Genomic DNA, 21,962 nt, shown 5'->3' on the forward strand with positions numbered 1-21,962 from the left:
GAGTATGATCATGAGAAATGAAAGAAAACAGGTATTTTGGACCACATAAGCAAAAGAGAGACTCATCTGCCTGATGTTTCATGTTTGTTGTGCCATAACAGAGTTGAAAAAGGAAAATAAAGGGATCTAGATTGTGGATCGCGACACTTTACATGAGTTCTAGTTGGAGGGGATATCAAACCTAATGATTGCAGCTGCTAATGTTGTCGCCAGAGGATGATAGATTACACTGCACAACAAAGTTTTTGCTTCTTGAACACTGTTTGGTGTTTCTTATAGATTTTTGGGTGCTGATCACGAATATCACATCAAAATTTACCCATCACGTACCGTGAAATCTTCAGTTTTGTCATGATTTTTTCTTATATTTGTATCCAAACATTTTTACTCCTGTAGGTGACTTATCAACAATGGTTTGTGCAGCCTGGGCATGTCCAGTCATGGAATCAGGCCAGGTTGGAAGCTGTTCTGTGGACGTTGACATCCTGGGCATGCCTGGGCAGGTCTGAACAAGCTTGACGCTGTCTCAGCATGCTATAAATGTGGCTTGCATACACCGATCACATTCTGCTATATCTGTGGCGAATATACACTTGCGCCTCAGAGATGTTGAATGACTGCTCTTGTGAAGAAAGCTTATCATCTGTATTTCGGCTGCAATATTGGTGATAAAGACAAGGAATGGGCGCCTCACATTTGCTGTGTGACATGTGCTGTCAGTCTGAGAGCCTGGCTCAGAGGCACTCGAAATAAGATGCCATTTGCTGTTTCGATGATAGGGCGTGAACAGAAAGACCATGTGACGGACTGTTACTTCTGTTTGACTAATGTGTCTGGTTTCTCTGCCAAAAACAAGGAGTCAATTGAATATCCTAATCTGCTTTAAGCAATGAGACCCGTGCCACATGACGACATTCTTCCAATTCCGAAACCACCAGAGAATTGGACCTTAAACGAACCAGATGAAGAAACTGCAATGCAGGGTACTGACAGTGACATTGACCTGGATTTTGAACTGTGCTCATCAGGTAATCCACATCTGAACGATTTGGTCAACGATTTGGTCAGAGATTTGGGTCTGTCAAAAGCAAAAGCCGAGCTGCTGGGTTTGAGACTGCAGGAATGGTGTTTGCTGTCACCAGGTATGAAAATTTCTGTGTTTCGAGGCTGACATCATGATAAAACCAAATTTTTGCACAAGTCAACAGTCTCTGTTTCTGTTGTGACATTGAAGGATTGTTCTCGGCTTTGGGTTGTAATCACAAGATTGAAGAGTGGCATCTCTTCATTGATTCATCAATGTTAAGCCTGAAAGCTGTTCTGCTACACAATGGCAACGTTTTTCCTTCAGTACCTGTTGACTATGCAGCACACATGAAAGAAACGTATGAGAATGTGAAACTGCTGCTGAAGCACGTCCAGTATAGCAGGTACAACTAGAATATCTGTGGAGATCTTAAAGTCGTTGCTCTGTTACTAGGACTGCAGCTCAGCTATACAAAGTACTGTTGTTTCATCTGTGAATGGGACAGCCGTGCCAAAGAGTCACACTATTCTTGACAGAACTGGCCACTCTGTAAAAAGTTAGTTCCAGGCCAGAAAAATGTGGCACATGAATCGCTTGTTGACCTGGCAAAGATATTTTTGCCTCCTCTTCACATAAAACTGGAACTCATGAAGAATTTTGTAAAAGCACTGAACAAGGAAGGCGAAGGTTTTCGTTACTTAAGACAAATGTTCCCAAGAATAACTGACGCCAAGATCAAAGAGGGCATTTTTGTTGGCCCCCAGATCAGACATGTTATGAGTGACAAGTGGTTTGAAGATCTGTTAGTTGGGCTGGAAAGCCTTCAAAGACGTTGTTGACAATTTTCTGGGCAATTACAGAGCCACAAACTACATTCAGCTGGTAGATAAACTTCTCAAAGCATACAAGACAATGAAGTGCAACATGTCACTCAAGATTAATTTCCTCCACTCACACTTGGACTTCTTCCCCGCAAATCTTGGTGCTGTCAGTAACGAACATGGTGAAAGGTTTCACCCAGAAATTGCTACGATGGAGAAACGATACCAGGAATCTGACAATGCTTGCTGACTACTGTTGGACACTGCAACGTGATGCACCAGATATTGAATATAAAATAAAATCAGGAGAAAAAAACACTTTTAATTCTGTTGAATTTAATAGCTTATGCGAAACATAAACGTGACTAAATACGTTATTGTCAGTAAACATATTAATGTCTATTTCTCAGAGTTCCAATATTTGTGCATACCCAGTAGGTACCTGTCACAATCAGGAAAAACTTTTCAGGAAACAAGACTTTTCAAAAAAATTGTTGTGCAGTGTTACATGAGTTGAAATTGCAAGGGATGACAAATGACATGATTTTGACATAACTTTTCAGCACATCTTCAAATTTGTAAAGTATTGTGATCTTGATAACAGCCAAATAACTTGCTGCCTGACAGCACGGGTGGCTGTACAAATGCTTTCAAGGTACACAAGTTCAGCAGCAATCTCAGTCCTAGCTGTCCTTTTTCCATTCTGTTTCCTATTTCTGTTAATTCTTATCTGTATCCTATTTCGATTCTGTATGACAAGCACTTTACATCAGATTGATGAATGTCTATTGTGTTTGCATGGTCCAAAACATCTGCGTCCCTTAATCCTCATTCCTGCATTCTATTCATTGTACCACCCGTTGAGTGATCATTGGTTGTCAGGTCTCTTACACACACACCCAGACCTTCCCCTATGACTTGAGACAAAATCAGACCTGTTTTATTTAGTTGAGGTGCGCTACAAACCACTCTGACTGAGTCACTGAAGAGGCCAAACTATATACAGTAACTGAAAAATCAGTGGACCACACTAAGACTGCCCCCGACTCACTTAAGATAATGTAAATAAAGTCCAAAAACCAAATGGACTGGAAAAAAACTGTAGTGTGATAGTGCTTTTATTTGTTATCCTCTGATATTTGTAGTTGTGTAATCTAGTTTGCTGAAGGCATCGAGATCCAACAACTGCTGCCGTTATGTTTGACATCCTATCTGACTAGAAGTCTTGTAATGTGCCACTGGCTTTAGTCATATGCTAAAATTTTGGACTGTACCATGTGAAATAAGGACTAGTGTGTTTAACTGAGTTTTCCACTTGGTTGTAAATTAAGAGGTTTTGGAAATCAGTGATATGAAGCCCTGTGCACATGATGTGTAAACCTTCTGTAGTAATTTAATAAGAGGGCTTTTAACCATTTATGTGCTTTTTGTGTAGTTTACCAAGAATGCTTATTATTAGCTGGTGTCATTTTGTAGTGCAAGACCTTGGGCCTCATGTATAACACTATGCATAGAATTTTACACTAAAACATGGACAAAAACTGAAATGCGCATACGCACAAAAACATAAGATGCATAAAACTGCAAATGCACGCACTTCCCCTTTATAAACCCCAATCAACATGAATTTTAATGCACATGCGTGTGCCTACAGCCCCACCCTGACTCCTCCCAGAATTTTGCATATTTGAATATGCAAATCAATATAAATAGCCACTTCCATTCAGTATTTTGTTAAAAGGCAATGGTAAAAGCACATATAAAAAAAGAGTTTCAAAAAAGAAGTGTTCAGATGGCAGACACTGATCTCCACACAGAATACGTAACATTCATGATATTACAGCTCCTTGAACATTTTATAATATTAAGATGTATTCTTGATATCATTATAATGAAGAAGTGCATTAAAGTATATTAAACATGTAAGGTTGTAGTGGCGCGGCGGTAGCAAAGAGCTGTTGCCCTGCCCAGGGATTGTTCTTGTTCTGCCTGCTGTGATCCGTATGACCCTGGATGGAATAATTTATTGCAGTAGTACTGTGTCTGTCAAATGTACCAACCCCCAATTCCTGTCCTTTCGCTTTCTTTCTCCATGTAACCAATCGCCACACAATAATCATCTGTAATAAGTTAAAAACCAGCTGCAAGTTTAGAATGCTGATTCTTTAAAACTTTTAAGAAACATTGAAAAATCTTTGTTATATATGTTTAGTTAGTCCATCCATCCATCCAGGGTTGTGCCAGTTGCAGCAAGAACAGAGTGCAAGGCTGAAACAGACCCAGGATGGGGCACCAGCTCATCGTTACTACTGTGCCAACATGCCCCCACTTGTTTAATTATTAAAAGAATACATTATTTAAATGAAGTTAACAATTTATTTGTAGAGTGTAATATATATACTTTAATGCATTTCATCATAAAAATGATATCAAGTATAAATCCTAGTATTCTAACCGCACACATCTCTTGGAAATCTAAATCATCTTAGAAGCCAATTATAATCATCTGTAAATACGCGCTCTTTTCTATTGAACTGAATTTAATTCCTTTATTGTCATTGTATGGTACAATGAGATTCAATATGCAACTCCTCCATAATCTTATTTTCCTATAAAATGATAAAAAAAAGATAAAAAAATAAAAATATACAATATGAAAGCATAAGTACAATAAACATGTACATACAGTGCAGATAGTGCAAATGGTTCAAAAGTGAGTGTGTTTAAAACTCTTGGGATGAAACTGTTTCTGAGCCTTGAGGTCCGTGCAGGAAAGGCTCTGAAGCATTTGCTGGATTGGAGTAGTTCAAATAGACTGTGGCATGGGTAGGTGGAATCCATGCAGATGCTGGTGGCTTTTTTGTGGCAGTGTGTGCTATAAATGTCCTCCAGGACTGGAAGCTGTATCCTCTGTGCTCTTGACACAACCTGTGCAGCTGGTGCCCTGAGAGCAACAACGCTAAAGCAGCTATGGTATTTATAATCGCTTGGCTATTCTGTGCACCATTATATTGTTACAGAATGATTACAATCAAGTGCCTTAAATTTGTAAATGATATACAATTAATTTTGGTGTATTCGATAAAGCCCATGTCATGGATGTGAATCTATGTGAAACGGCAGGGAAACAGCATTGCTTTGATGCTGGTTTCTGCCAGTTTACAAAACCTAGAAGAAAAGTGCATAGTCATGGTTTGTCTTGTCTTTAGGCCAAGTTTAGTTTTTATACATTTCAAAGTGAGCGCAACATTTATACATGAGGCCTCTTATGTTCAAGGACAGAAGAGAGAAAAAAAAAAACTTTACCATGTTGAGGAGCAGGGCTCATGTCGTCTATTACAACTTTTCAGTGTTTCATTTGTGTAATACGTAATGCTTCTTGACCAAACCAGCCAAACCTACATAGCAGCCATCAGCATTAACCTTGCCCTTTTTGTTTATTTGGTTACCATCACCTCCTTTAATATAATGCAAAAATAATACTTTCATTAGCAGAGAATATGTGTCAAAGATTTATATGTCATTGGATCACTTTTCAGAAAATTACATTTATTAGTTTGATTGGATTTCAAATCAATTACGTTTCACCATTGGTCCCATGGAGTTTCTACAGGTGTTTCACTACCTCTTCTTGTCATAGCTTAGAGCTTTTCTTTTTTTTTCATCCTGCATTTTAATTATGCTGTTCAGTTTAGTTTTAGCATAATATTACATTCTCAAACCTGCTTAATCCAATGTCATAAGGGACCATAACCTATCATGGTAGCACTTGGCACAAGAAAGGGAAACTATGCATTGCAGATCCCACTCACAGAGACATCAACAGTAACACTAGGAACAGTTTGAGATGACCAGTTAAACTAACAAATATGTTCTTTGGATGTGGGAGGAAAACTCACAAAGGAACAGGGAGAATAAGCAGACTCCACATGTAAATGTGGAGGTATGGAATTCAAACCCAGGATGTTGGCTCAGTGCCACCCTGCCATGGTTTTAATTGTCGGAAAAGTTTCACCAAGGTTTTTTGTTTGGAAACTCTTTTTCATACCTAGGTGTATTTGTTCCTTCTGTAATAGTAGTTCACAGTTATGGATGTTCCTTTAGTGAAAAAGGGTAAATGCTATGCCTTATTTTCGCATGGAAACTGCTTACCTCTTTCTCAAGCTTCTTAATTTTTGGATGAAGCTGCAAGTTCATAGTCCTGCGGTGTACACTATAAGAAATACACTGACAGATAAGTTAGAAAAATAAGGTTAAGTCAACAGAATTGAAGCGATGTGTCTGTTTTATGGAAGACAGAAGATTTTAGTTGCTCCTTAGACTGAGTCACACAACTCAGTTTAAAAAGAAAACATGGAATGAATGCAAAGTTCTGTCATATATTAGTAGCTCTATCATGAAAGGTGAAATAGCATAATAACAAAAGCTTTTTTATGAACTTTTTTCTTTAAAAATCATCACTCATTTCTGATACCATATAAAATAGACATTAAAATAAAGAATAAAGACGGCAAAATAATTCCATACACAAAAAGATAAAAAAACAAGCATTTCTTAATTAATTTTTAGTATTTCCTGAAACTCTCAAAATTATATATTTATAACATCTAAGAAAAAAGAAAGCAGAAAGTGTTTTCAGGTAATGACAGGTATTGGCCTTTGTGATATTAGTTGACTGAGATAAACACACACACACAGTAGCCACTGCACCACCAAGGGGACAACTTCAATAACTTTTTTTTGATTTGCTACTTTTAAAGACCTCGATTTAATTGACATTGTCTATGAGGAACTTATTGCATATTTTTGTGTTTTTTCATGCTTCTACCTTATTCTGAGAGGTGTGCATGTTTGGTTAATTGGATTCTCTACACTAGCCAAATATTAGTAATTGTCAGTGAATAAGAACATTAAAATGAAGACAGCCAGTAGTGTTGATAACCCTAACCCTAATTTTGAAATTTTCAGTCTATTTTTCTAACATGGTGGAAAGATGTTATTAGCTTTGAATATCAGGTTATTTTTCTGAAATTGTTGATTGGACATGGACACTTTGCTTTTGTGATTATTTTTGATTAAAACTTTTATTGAAATGATGGAAACAAAAGGGCACTTTATTTATATGAGTTCAGTATTAACTGTGTTGAATTTGTTATTTAATCCAGTGTTTACACAAGTATAATCCTATTTCTTTGTATTTGTTGTCCATTCATAGCCTTGTGTGTCAACCTCTTTTTGTTATAAAAATGAAATATTAAGACTTTGAATGAAGAGTTCCTGTTATAATTGTTTTATATATGCATATCTATCTATCTATCTATCTATCTATCTATCTATCTATCTATCTATCTATCTATCTATCTATCTATCTATAAGTTAATCTTCTTGCAGATTATTCACAATACAGTAAGTTTTAAGTTTCTTACTGTATTTATTTATTTATTCATCCCTTTATTTATAGGGGAGGAGTTCCTGAAAGTTGAAGATGAAGATGAGCAGGGCTGGTGCAAGGGCATTACTAACTGTGGACAGCTTGGCCTGTACCCAGCCAACTATGTGGAAATCGTGAACTAGCCAAAGTCAACCACTAAAGTGTGCTACTAAATCCCTACAAGTTTATGACAAACACAGTGCTGTACTAGCATGTGTAGGAACTGAAAAGTTATGGAAAATGAAGTGACTCTAGCTGTTCAAATGTTAAAGTTTGCAAGATGCTATTTGTTTTCACTAAAATGACAATGCATTTGTTTTGAAGTCAGCCTTCTGAAAATGGACCCCATTTGTTCTGCTCAGTTCCCAACATATTGTATAAAGAGTTATATATTACATATTGGTTTTTCATGCAACCATAGTGTTAAGGAAAACTATAGCCCCCCTTCCCTGGCCAGCAGTATAAAGATACTTGCTAATATTGAATTGAAAAATGCAAAATATGGTTGCTAAACAACTTGCTTTTGGACCATACAATATACGGGCAACATAGCTGTGCTGTCAGCATAAACACTAGTTTAGTCTGGGAGTCCCTCCATTGTAGACATTAGAACAACAAGTATGTCGAACTGCTAGAATGAAACACACCCTTGAATATCTGGGATGGAAACTCAGAGTTATAGAAGATCCACATGGGATCAAGCCAAACCTTAAAAAATTCAGCACTTCATAAATCTCACTCTCATACACTTGGGATCACCATCCTCTAATGAGACTGTCTTCCATTTCTTATGATTTCTTGGAATGAAAGTTTCAGTATCTGTCCTCCAAGGGTCAAGAACATGTTGTACGTGTCATACTTGTAGGGCTTCTTCCTGGCAGATATGCTTGAAATGAGCCATAACTGAACCAGTAATCTGAGAGTTTTCTTGCTCACATCTCTTTTGTTATGCTCTCAGTATTATATATATGCAATAATGTATTGATATTTACAATTTTTATTTATGTTTTTGCAGTGAGACTGAAAAAGGTAGAAGTGTGCAATACTTAAACATCACAATAGTACATTGTGAAAAATTGAAGGAGGGTGGGGCTTTCAATTTTATGTTTAAACAAGCTTCAATCCTGCATGCTGTTGTTTCTACTGTTCCTTTTGCTGAAGATCCCAATAGGAATTAAAAAGGCCTGGAGGCTGATCTGAGACTCCGTTCACATTCACTGAAGTGATAGAGTATTCCAGACGAAGGGAATCACTTACAGTAAGTAATTATAGCTATGGGAACAAACAGAAAGCGTCTTTAAAATGCACTTGCTCATTTATATATTTTATTTTTAAATCTTAGTGTTCCCTAGGAAAATTTGTACACCCCAAAAATCATTAAAACATTGGAAGTTAGACAACCAAGAGGAGGCCACTCTGTCCATTAAGGACATTTGGTTTGCTAATACCTATATTGACCCAATATCTCACTTAGATCCTTTTTAAGGTTGTTGTGCTGTCTTTAGCAAGTGAGACTGATATGTAACCAGACCTATTTCATGGTGAGACTTGCTTTACAACCTGTTTGTCACATGTTGTTTTCACTAATAACATTTTATTAATACTGTATTTTCCATTCATTATTAAACAAAAAAAAATTATCTAATAAATAAATAACCCATTTGCCCCCTAACCTGAGTTGTAGCTTGTGCTAAATAAACACCTATTTGGATTGTCTGTGTGAGCTGATTTTTCATATATGAGTGGACTTCTTTGGAGATGTTACTTGCTCAAAAGTTTACACGTTTTTTTTTAAGAGTCAGTTAAACCTCAACTTACTCTCTCTTACTCTCTGCTTCTGGGATTGTGGTCACCAGGTAAGAACATATTTTGTAGATCATTAGAAAAACTTTGACAAGAACTGGCCTTTCATCTTAACAAACTTGCCAATCCTATTCACCTGGTTTCTTCGAAATAACTCCAGTTTTAAAGATTCCTAAAGTCCTACTGTCTACAACACTACTTGGGAAATTATTCCATGTATGTACTGTTTCCTTTGTGAAGAAAAAAAAATCCTAATGTTTGTGTGAAATCTACCACTAACAAGTTTCCATGCATCCCTGTGTTCTTGAAGAGTTTATTTTAAAACTAGGGGGGTAAGCCCCCTGGCGAGTTGCAGCTGGAATATTAGTAAAATCTGTAAATGTACAAAAGAAAAATTATTTATTGGAGTCAAAATCACGAAATTCTATAAATATGTAAAAGAAAAATAAATAATTATTTAACGGAATATAAATCATGAAATGAGAATAAAATATTTACTCTCTTAAATTCAGCGGGTTGGAAAATGGATGGATGGATGGATGATTGGAGTATTCCCATTAAACGCAGGCCCACTATACTCAATGAGTATTTATAAGAGACTAAATAAACTATCCATTCATTTTAACTGACATTCTTATAGATAAAAAAAAAACTTTTTTTTAAAAATTACTCTTTTAAATAACAGGAAAAATCATGTAAAAACTAAAGTGGTATGCAATGGGTCATCGTAACTTGACCTTCAGCTAACTAAATCATCTAAATACAAACATTGGTGTTATGAATAGATCATTTTTTTTAATAGTTTGTTCCTGTGAAAGAAAGTTTACTCGATCAAAAATAAAAACCATGACTTTCTTGATATTTTAGTTTATAATTTAAAAACAGAATAAGAATCTGAAATCTAACAACATCACATTAAAGTTTGTTAACTTCTGAAAAGAATAATACCAAACATATATACGTAGCTTTTAAAATAAGCCCGTTTTAAAGTGTGACAAAAAAGTCACATAAAATTGCTGCACAAAGTCGTTGCACTTTTAGGCTTAGGATTTTATATATATATACAGTATATACAGAGAGAGAGAGTAGATAACAGGACGTATACTTATTCTCTTCAAAAACTAAAAAGGTCTTTAAGACTCATAACCTCACAGTCATGAAATCAGTCTGGATGTTTTTCTCTGGACTTTCTTTAGTGCTGCTATATATATATTTTGTTTTGTAATATGGAAACTAAAGCTATACACACTACACCAGGTGAAGCCTCACTAGTGACTTACTGTATATTCCTTAAGTATAAGCTCCATTGACATGTACACCAGTATGCAGTATAATCTAATATCCTATTAGCCTTCTTAATCACTTCTACACACTGTATGGATTTAGATAGCGATGAGTCCACTACAACTCCTAGATCTTTCTCATAAGATGTATTTTCAAGTTTCAAACCTCCCGTTGTTTATTCAGATCTAACATTTTTTATTTCTCATGTGTAATACTTTACATTTATTTAAATTAAATTTAATCTGCAACAAATCTACCTAAACTGTTATGATATGTTTTGTTTTTAAATTTTTTTTTTTTATGTCGTTTTGTTGAAATTTTGGTTTGTTATTGGATTTGATTTAGACTTCATTTGGAAGGTGTTGAAGTGTTCTACCTTCTGTCTGTGACACCTTCATAGATTTCCATGTGTACCATCATTTTGTGGATATTTTGTTAGCAAATTACTACTGCTTTGCCAGGATACAATGACCACGTCAAAGTTTACACGTGTGACAGTATAAAGGTCAGTGTTGCATATGTACATCCTGGTAGTATGAGGTTGTGGATACAGTTAAATCATAGAAATTATTGTTATTAGATTTAGGTTCTGAATTCTTGAGTTTCAGTTTACAATTTTGTATTGGCTTTATGATACTAGGTGTTCTATTTTCTCTGGAAATTATTTTGGCCTGAGTTTTTTTGCTAATTCTTAAATTTCCCATGTAGTTTCTCTAATTTTCTGTCCACACACAAGTCTGCATTCTGTCCAAGCCTGTCTGTAAGGAATTGGCTGATTCCAAGTTATCTTCCTTTTCATCTGCAATTTAAGTAGTTTGTTATTTATATACTTACTAGTTGCATGTGATCTTTGGGACAAAAAACAACCCAAAGACTCCCTATCAATTTTACTATATTGGTGAACTTGCAGAGGTGTCAGCTAAGTGGGCCAGGTCAGCTCGTATCTTGTCCAAGACGGACTCTGATGTGATTGGTGGGGTTGATCAACCCCAATTGGTGACCTTTAAACCAGTCCCCAAAAAGACAGAAGTGGTGATAATGTAGTACTCAGTCATTAGGGGGACTGAGACACAGGTTGTCCTCAGATTCAGAGAGTCTTGTATGGTGTGTAGCCTTCTGGGTACACAGGTTGGAGATCTCCCTGGAAGAGTAGATAGGTTCTTGGCAGGAGTAGGGGGGATCCAGTTGTCATTGTTGATGTTGAAACAAATTACATACATAAGGGTAGGCTGTCAGTTTAGCAAACCAAATTCAAAGAGATGACAGACTGAGGAGAAGAACTGACAAGGTGTTCTTCTTTGAAGTACTTCCTGTGCCACACACCAGTTCTGATATGACTGAGAAGATTAAAAGGCTTAACACATTGCTTAGATCTTGATGTGATATAGAGGTGTATAGTTTTATGGGGCATTGGGACTCCTTCTGGAAGAGATGGAACCTGTTTCACTGTGATGGGTTACATTTGAACAGAAGGGGTACCAATGTGTTGGGAAGGCATACGAATAGGTTAATTCAGGATTGTTTAAACTAGGGAATGATTGGGAGACACAAAGTTTGGGACAGGCCAGGTTTAAAAATGTACTTGAAAGGACAAACAGTAGTGTAAAAATACAAATGCATAATAAATTATAGCACAAATGTAAAGTGACAAACTAAAATAAGTAATATTTTACTTATTTTATGCTTACCTTGATGCTCAGAGCATTAGAAATAAAATGAATAAGTTGGAAATTGATGTAGCTGCACTTAACTTTAATTTAGTAGGAATGACAGAAACCTGGCTAAATTAAAGGGATGGGCAGAAGTATAATGTAGATGAGTACAGATTATTTAGGCAAGACAGGCAAAACTGAAAAGGTAGAGGAGACACTGTGTATGTAAAACAGAATTTCAATGCTTCTTGAATTAGCTGGGTAAACCACGGCCTAATAAGGATGTTTGGATTCTAATAGATAAGTTTAGACAGGCACTGTTGCATGGTTAAGGCTTTGGATTTTGGACCTCAAACATAGAGATTGTGGTCGTTCAGATCGTGCTGCTGAAATGGTGTTACTATGAGCAAGTCACTTCACCTACCTGTGTTACAATTAGAAAAAAAAAATAAATGTAATCAATTGTATCTCAGATGTTGTAGGTTTCCTTGGATAAAGGCATCAACCATATAAATAATAACAATAATAATAGAGACCAATGTCTCATACAGTATTAGGATTGTGTTATAGAACCCAAAATGCAGACAATACTTTAAATATACATCTTTTAAATAATTTCAAAAAAGCAACTTTAGATGGGGATATTTGGGGGATGTTAATTACCCAAATATTAACTGTATTAGGGTGGCACGGTGGCGCAGTGGGTAGCGCTGCTGCCTCGCAGTTAGGAGTCCTCCCCGCGTGGAGTTTGCATGTTCTCCCCGTGTCTGCGTGGGTTTCCTCCGGGTACTCTGGTTTCCTCCCACAGTCCAAAGACATGCTGGTTAGGTGCATTGGCAATCCTAAATTGTCCCTAGTGTGTGCTTGGTGTGTGGGTGGGTGTGCGTGCCCTGCGTTGAGCTGGTGTCCTGCCCAGGGTTTGTTTCCTGCCTTGCGCCCTGTGTTGGCTGGGATTGGCTCCAGCAGACCCCCGTGGCCCTCTAGTTAGGATGTAGCAGGTTGTATAATGGATGGATGGATGGATGGATGGATGGATTAACTGTATTAACCTGACAAATGTCAGACAACAAAAGCAGGAGTTTTTGTTTCAATCAGTGACTGTATGTTAATGCAACAACGAGAATGGAGGCATGTGTAGATTTAGAATTCTGTAATCACCATAGAATTGAAAGGGTAAAAGTAATTAAACCACTAGTATCTAGTCACCGTAATATAAAAGATTTCACAGTGTTTCAGAGTGCAAATTATGAATTAAAAACAAGTAAATTTAATTTTACGTGGGCAAACTTTGAAAAGGTGGGGCAAAGCTTCAGTAAGGTTAAATTGTATTAGAATTGTAAGTGTGGACACAGTCAACATGATGTGGGGCAGGTTTGAAAGCGTTTTACTTATAATGTAGGAGAAGTTCATCCTGAAATTTATAAGCAGTAAGAAATTAAAGAAAACTCAGAAAAATAATGCTACAAAGGAAAAAACAGCTACAGAATGCTTATGTGACTTGTAACTCCAGTGCTAACTATAGGGCATATGACAGCATGAGAGCAACAGCTTTGAACTTGCACTTTATTGAAATATATACATGTGAAGAAGTAGATAACATCCTAAAAGTCACAGGGATTACTAAGAAGGAACTTAGAATTTTGAAAATTGTAGAGGAAGTTAGTAAGTACAAACTGCATGTAAAATTTATATAAATATAAATAGTTTTCAAAAATCTCTGCACACTGGGGAAATTCCTTAAGACTGAAAGATAGCAAATATCTCAATGCATATAAAGGGTGGTCAGCCTAATCCAAGTAACTATAAGCCAGTAAGCTTAATGTGCATCACAGATAAATGAAGCAATTATTAAGGAAAACATTGATCAGCATTATGTCTAGAACAGGTGAATTGGCAAATACTTGAAATGGGTTCAGATGAAGAATGTCCTTTTACACTAATACACCAGAATTCTATTAGGAAGCAACACAAGAATACCATCAGACAGATACATATGATATTATTATTCTTGATATTCAAAATGCTTTTGATAAATTACCTCGAACTAAAAAAAGCTAGAATTCATAGTTCAGTCTTACTTCTTCTTCTTTTGGGTGCTCCCATTAGGGGTTGCCACAGCAGATCATCTTTTTGCATATCTCTGTCCTCTGCATCTTGCTCTGTTACACCCATCACCTGCATGTCCTCTCTCACCACATCCATAAACCTCCACTTAGGCCTTCCTCTTTTCCTCTTACCTGGCAGCTCTATCCTTAACATCCTTCTCCCAATATACTCTCTCCTCTGCACATTTCCAAATCAACACAATCTCGCCTCTCTGACTTTGTCTCCCAACCGTCCAACTTGAGCTGACCCTCTAATGTACTAATTTCTGATCAAATCTGTCCTTGTTATGCCCAGTGCAAATCTTAGCACCTTTAACTCTGCTACCTTCAGCTCTTTCTCCTGCTTTCTGGTTAGTGCCACCATCTCCAACCCATATAAAATAGCTGATCTCACTATCGTTTTGTAGACCTTCCCTTTTACTCTTGCTGATACCCATCTGTCACAAATTACTAATGACACTCTTCTCCACCCATTCCACCCTGCCTGCACTCTTTTTCACCTATCTTCCACAATCCCCATTACTCTGTACTGTTGATCCCAAGTATTTAAACTCATCCACCTTCGCCAACTCTACTCCTTGCATTCTCACCATTCCACTGAACTCCCTCTCATTTACATGCATGTACTTTGTCTTGTTCCTACTGGCCTTCATTCCTCTCCTTTCCAGAGCATATCTTCATCTCTCCAGGGTCTCCTCAACCTGCTCCCTACTATGGCTACAGATCACAATGTCATCAGCAAACATCATAGTCCACGGGGACACCTGTCTAATCTTGTCTGTCAACCTGTCCATCACTATTGCTAATAAGAAAGGGCTCAGAGCAGATCCCTGATGTAATCCCACCTCCACCTTGAATGCATCCGTCATTCCTACCGCAGACCTCAGCACTGTCACACTTCCCTCGTACATATCCTGTAAAACTCTTACTTACTTCTCTGCCACTCCTGACTTGTTCATACAATACCACAGCTCCTCTTGAGGCACTCTGTCATATGCTTTCTCCAGGTCCACAAAGCCGCAATGCAACTCCTTCTGGCCTTCTCTATACTTCTCTATCAACATTCTCAGAGCAAACATCGCTGTGGTGCTCTTTCTTGGCATGAAACTATACTGCTGCTCACTAATCATCACCTCACTTCTCAGCCTAGGTTCCACTATTTCCCATAACTTCATGCTGTGGCTCATTAATTTTATCCCCCTGTAGTTACTACAGTCCTGCACATCCCCTTTATTCTTAAATATTGGCATCAGTACACTTCTTCTCCACTCCTCAGGTATTCTCTCACTTTCCAAGATTCCATTAAACAATCTGGTTAAAAACTCCTTCCATCTCTCCCAAACACCTCCATGTTTCCACAGGTATGTCATCTGGACCAATGGCCTTTCCATTTTTCATCCTCTTCATAGCTGCCCTTACTTCCTCCTTGCTATTCCGTTGTAATTCCTGATTCACTATCTCCACATCATCCAACCTTCTCTCTCTCTCTCATTCTCTTCATTTATCAGCCTCTCAAAGTACTCTTTCCATCTTCTTAACACACTCTCCTTGCTTGTGAGTACGTGTCCTTCTTTATCCTTTATCACCCTAACCTACTGCACATCTTTCCCAGCGCAGTCCCTCTGTCTAGCCAATTGGTACAGGTCCTTTTCTCCCTCCTTACTGTCCAAACTCTCATACAACTCATCATACACCTTTTCTTTAGCCTTCGCCACCTCTCTCTTCACGCTTGCGTCTCATCTCCTTGTACTCTTGTCTACTTTCTGCATCTCTTTGACTATCCCACTTCTTCTTCACAATCTTCTTGCTCTGCATACTCTCCTATACTTCCCCATTCCACCACCAGGTTTTATTTTCCTCCTTCCTCTGTCCAGATGTCACGCCAAACAGCCTTCTTGTTGTTATCCTTTCTACATCTGCTGTAGTTGCCCGTCTGGTAACTCTTCACTGCCACCCAGTGCCTGTCTCACCTCCTCCCTAAACTCAACCTTGCAGTCTTCTTTTTTCAACTTCCACCATTTGATTCTTGGCTCTGTCCTCACTCTCTTCCTCTTCTTGATTTCCAACATCATCCTACAGACCACCATCCTATGCTGCTTAACTGCACTTTTCCCTGCCACCATTTTGCAGTCTTCAATCTTCTTCAGATTGGACTTTTCAGCATAGGATATAATCTACCTGTGTACATCTTCCTCCATTCTTGTACGTCATCCTATGTTCCTCCCTCTTCTTAAAATACATATTCACCACAGCCACCATGCCCACCCTTTTGGCAAAATCCACTATCATCTGACCTTCTTCATTCCTCTCCTTGACACCACACCTACCCATCACCTCCTCGTCTCCTTATACTTAAGTCATATAAGTGGGCTCATGTGTGTGCAAAAACAACTAATGAACACCCATCAATGAAAGAGAATAAAGGAATGAAGAGCAACGCAGGTTATGCAACAACAAGGAAAAAGGAAAAATGTAGTGTTTTGAAATTGGTAAAAAGAAGGAAGGTTAGGCTGCTTTTGGTGTACCATGACAAAATTTAAAAAGGAAAATGACAGACTAAGATCATGCCTGAACTCACCATGCCTCAAAAACATTCTTACATGTACCAACTGTATTTTGCTACATTTACTTTACCCACCAGCAACACGTAAGAAGTTTGAAACTGTGCTGAATTGTTGTGAGGAGGCTGAGTAATTCATCATTTCTTGCTATCATGTAATCTGATTTTCTATGAGATTCAGCAACTGCAGTCACTAAGTTAGATGTGCTATCCAACTCGAAGTTGTGTGATGATCAGTCAGCCATCAAATATTTTTTTGTGCATTGCACTGCACATTTGCACATTAACTCTTATTGTGCCTTCATGACAGTGTGACCACCTTGCAGGCCTGGACATCTACAGCAAATATAGATTAAAAAAATAAATGGCTGGGGACTTTAATTGTGTTTTAAATCCACTCTTAGATAGGACTCCTGTGACAGGGGGGACGACGTCTAATACTGCAAAGATAATTACACAGTTTTTAAATGATCACAACTTATCAGACCCCTGGAGGTTTCTTAACCCAAACTCAAGAACATATTCGTTCTACTCACCAGTGCATTATAGCTACTCAAGAATTGATTATTTTTTTATAGATAATAATTTCCTGCCTACAATTAAATCATGCAAATATGACACAATTGTTATCTCTGACCATGCCCCTCTAGTCTTGGAGCTAAAATCAATAAGCCCCTCATACTCACCTCGCAGATGGCGTCTTAACCCTCTTTTATTGGCAGACGAGAACTGCACAGAATTTATATCCAAACAAATCAGTTTCTTCCTAGAGACAAACACGTCCACAGAGGTTTCTGCAGGAACACTCTGGGAAACTCTAAAGGCCTTCTTAAGAGGCCAGATTATTTCATATCTTTCCCATAGAAATAAATTAGAAACCAAGAAAGTGTCAGAGCTAAGAAATGAAATTACTAGAATAGATGAAGAACAAGCCAGGCGTCCAAGTGAAGCTCTCCACAGGAAAAGGCAGGCCCTGCATACAGAACTTAACATCTTAACAACTAAAGAAACTGAACAACTTATTTATAAGTCTAGACAGCATTACTATAAACACGGAGAAAAAGCTAATAAGCTTTTAGCTCAACAAATTCATAAACAAGAAGTTCACAATGCAATACCAGTAATCACCAACAAGAATGGAGAAGAAATCATCGACCATAATAAAATAATGCACACATTTAGAGATTACTATAAGTCTTTATATTCCACTGAGCCCAAAGAAGACAACACGCAATCTAATGCATTTCTGGATAATTTACAAATACCACAAATAGATGCTTTAAGTGCTGAGGAACTGGATAAACCTCTAACGCTAACAGAATTACTAGACGCTATAAAGTCACTACAAAGCGGGAAATCATCAGGCCCTGATGGTTACCCCGTAGAGTTTTATAAGAAATTCTCCACTCAGCTAGCTCCACTCTTATTGGTAACATTTACAGAAGCTAAAGACCACCAAATACTACCTCAAATATTTCGACAAGCATTAATCACCGTCTTTCCTAAACAAAATAAGGACTTGTTACAATGCGCATCATATAGACCAATTTCACTCCTGAATAATGATGTTAAGATACTCTCAAAAATCCTAGCTAGAAGGATGGAGAAAGTGCTGCCCTCAGTAATATCACAAGATCAAACTGGATTTATTAAAGGCCGACATCTATCTTCAAATCTCCAACGCTTGTTTAATGTTATATATTCACCAGCAAAATCAAACACCCCAGAGATATTACTATCATTAGATGCAGAAAAGGCATTTGACATGATCGAATGGAATTACCTTTTCACTGCACTGGAGAAATTTGGGTTTGGCCCGAATATTTGTGCTTGGATCAAACTACTGTATACCAGTCCAGAAGCTTCAGTTTGTATTAATAAAATTTGCTCAGACTACTTTAAACTAGAACGTGGTACCAGACAAGGATGTCCCTTGTCGCCACTGTTGTTTGCAATCGCTATTGAACCACTGGCGGTTCGCTGCCGAAATTCTTATCAGATAAAGGGGATTGTCAGAGAAGGACTGGAACAGAAAATTTCTCTATATGCGGATGATATGGTCTTATATATATCGGACCCAGAAAACACTGTCCCTGCTGTTTTAACAGCACTAACAGAATTTCAAAAGATATCTGGTCTTAGAATTAATCTGAATAAAAGTATACTCTTTCCAGTGAACTCACAAGCATATAATATTAGATTAGACACCCTACCTTTTACCATAGCAGATCAGTTTAAATACCTAGGGGTAAATATCACAAGTAAACATAAAGCTCTTTATCAACAAAATTTTGGCGTCTGTATGGAAAAAATTAAGCAAGACTTGCATAGATGGTCAACCCTTCATCTCACTCTAGCCGGAAGAATTAACATTGTTAAGATGAATATCCTTCCTAAACTTCTCTTTTTATTTCAAAACATTTCAATATATATCAATAAATCGTTTTTTAAACAGTTAGATTCAATAATAACCTCATTCATTTGGAACTCAAAACACCCACGTATCCGAAGAGCGACCCTACAAAGACCTCAGGCAGAAGGTGGCATGGCTTTACCTAATTTTCAGTTTTATTACTGGGCAGCAAACATACAAGCCATAAAAACCTGGACACAAATAAATGCACATACCCAGGCTTGGTCTGCAATAGAAGTAAAATCCTGTAGCACTTCTTTATATTCCCTGCTCTGCTCTCCAATAAATGAAAGTTATCGCAAATATACTAATAACCCAATTGTGCTTTACTCACTCAGAATATGGAACCAAATTAGGAAGCATTTTAAGATGGAAAATCTTTTATCAGTGGCACCTCTGCAAGGGAACCACCTCTTTCAACCTTCGCAAGTATATCCAGTTTTTAATACCTGGAAAAGTTTTGGGATTAAAATGCTCAGAGATCTTTATATAGACAACATATTTACATCTTTTGAACAATTACGTTCAAAATTGAACCCCCCCAGCTACACATTTCTTTTACTATCTTCAAATTAGAAATTTTGTAAAACAGAAATTGCCCGATTTCCCCCACCTTGCACCCTCCACAATGCTGGAAAAAATACTGCTCAATTCCGAGGAAACAAACACTATTTCCGCAATATATAAAATCTTATTAGAGTCCCTACCTTTCAAAGACCCAAGAGGACATTGGGAAGAAGATCTCTTAATCAATATATCAGAAAAGGAGTGGAAGGTAGCAAAGCAGAGAATTCACTCGAGTTCTATATGCGCAAAGCATAGAATTATTCAACTAAAAATTATATATTGAGTCCATCTGTCTCGCTTAAAACTGTCCAAAATGTTTCCAGGCCAGGATCCAACCTGCGAGCGCTGCAACCAAGCTCCTGCCTCACTGGGTCACATGTTCTGGGCCTGCACCAAACTAACATCATTTTGGACAAAAATTTTTAAGTGCCTCTCAGACAGCCTTAGTATCACAATCCCTCCTAACCCACTAACAGCTGTGTTTGGTGTCCTTCCAGATGGACTGGAATTGGAGAAGGACAAGCAAACGGTGATTGCATTCACTACACTCTTGGCACGCAGACTTATTTTGTTAAATTGGAAGAATCCTAATTCTCCTCTTATAAGTCAGTGGGAAACCGATGTTTTATGGTAGTGCTGCTGCTTTGCAGTAAGGAGACTGTGGAAGATTGTGGGTTCGCTTCCCGGTTCCTCCCTGTGTGGATAGCGCTTTGAGTGCTGAGAAAAGCGCTATATAAATGTAATGAATTATTATTATTATTATTTTTATATTATTTGAAATTGGAAAAAAATCAAATTAGAGGATCTGTACAAAATTTTTTCAAAACATGGCAGGATTTAATCAATATTATTTTAGAATAAGAGAAATAACTATTATTGCATTTAACTCCCTTCTCCATCTCTTATTTATATAGATATTTACTTCTCCCCTTCTTTTGTCTAATGTTGCCTTATTAAAAAGCTTAAAGAAATTTTCCTTTAGCTAAGCTCTCCTTCTCAGGGGTGGGGTTTGATTTGTTTTCAAATTTGTTGGGTTATAAATTGATCTGTTTGTATGGAATGATTACAATGAAAATTAATAAAATAAAAATATTAAAAAAAAAAAAAAAAAAAAAAAAGATTAAAAATTTAAAAGAAAAAAAAAAAATAAGCAGAAAGAACAAATTTAATCTGTTCCTTTTCCTTGTATGAAAAGAAATTCTACACTTTAATTAAACTGAAAAATAAAAGCTAGTTGGGGTAATTATGGGTTTATGCTTTTTAGCCATGTTTTAGTGCACAATTGCACAATTTTAAAACAAAAAATTGGCAATATTTTACAAACTTTATGAAATATTGTATCAATTTTTTTAGTCTTTGTTGGCCGTACAACTGCTGTCTTCTCTTTGTTGGTTATATACAGTGAATTCAGAAAGCATTTAGACCCCTGCACTTTCTGCAAAATTTATTGTGTTTTTAATTTGAAATGGATACATTTTCCATTTTGCCCATCAAGCTACACTCAATAACTCATAGCGATAAAGTGAAATATGTTTTCAGAAAATTGCCAATTGATTAAAAATCAAAAACTGAAATTTCACTTTCATTTAAGTATTCAGACCCTTTGCTGTGTCATTCCAAATTGTGGTTAGGTGCATACGGTTTGCTTTAATTATCCTTAGGATGTGTGTCAAAATTCATTGGAGTCCACATGTGGCAAATTGAATTAAATGGACATTGTTTAGAAAGACATACACCTGTATATATAAAGTAACACAACTCATACTGCATGTCAGGACAAAAGCCAAGCCATGAAATCCAAGGAACTGCCTGTAGACATCCACAGTAAAATTGTAGTGAGGTATAGATCATGACAAGGGTATAAAACCATTTCTAAATCTTTGACTGTTCCTAAGAGCACATTGGCCTCAATAATTGCGAAATGGAAGAAGTTTAGAATCACCAGCTGGGGCCTCGTGTATAACGCTGTGCGTAAAATTCACACTAAAACATGCCGTATGGACAAAAGTGAAAACGTACATGTGCACAAAAAAATTCAGATGCAGAAAACCGTGCGTAAGCCAACTTCCATGCACTTCCACTACATAAATCCCGGTCAGCGTGAAATATAACGCTTGTGCACATGCCTGCCTCCTCTCCCAGACTCCTCCCAGAATTACGCCTCTTTAAATATGCAAATCAGTATAAATATTCCTTATGTTCAGCATTCTGTGAAAAGACAAATATAAAAAAAGCACAGGGAAAAAAAAGAAGAATTTCAGCGAATGACAAGTGGAGGCAATGAAAAACATACTATGTG

At 37.2% G+C, this 21,962-nt stretch overlaps 1 protein-coding gene across 2 annotated transcripts in view; it reads left to right on the top strand.

The window, feature by feature from the left end:
• si:ch211-51c14.1 (protein kinase C and casein kinase substrate in neurons protein 3) overlaps window positions 1-8,639 on the top strand; it is a 62,357-nt gene extending 53,718 nt beyond the window's left edge. For both annotated transcript variants that reach the window (XM_028813619.2, XM_028813620.2), the window contains one exon: window positions 7,310-8,639. In XM_028813619.2, the coding sequence (XP_028669452.1) occupies window positions 7,310-7,422 (113 nt within the window). In that variant the 3' untranslated portion in view covers window positions 7,423-8,639. The remainder of the gene's footprint in view (window positions 1-7,309) is intronic.
• The last annotated feature ends 13,323 nt before the right edge of the window (window positions 8,640-21,962 follow it).

Source organism: Erpetoichthys calabaricus, chromosome 11, assembly GCF_900747795.2.
Source record: "Erpetoichthys calabaricus chromosome 11, fErpCal1.3, whole genome shotgun sequence".
NCBI classification, from domain to species: domain Eukaryota; kingdom Metazoa; phylum Chordata; class Cladistia; order Polypteriformes; family Polypteridae; genus Erpetoichthys; species Erpetoichthys calabaricus.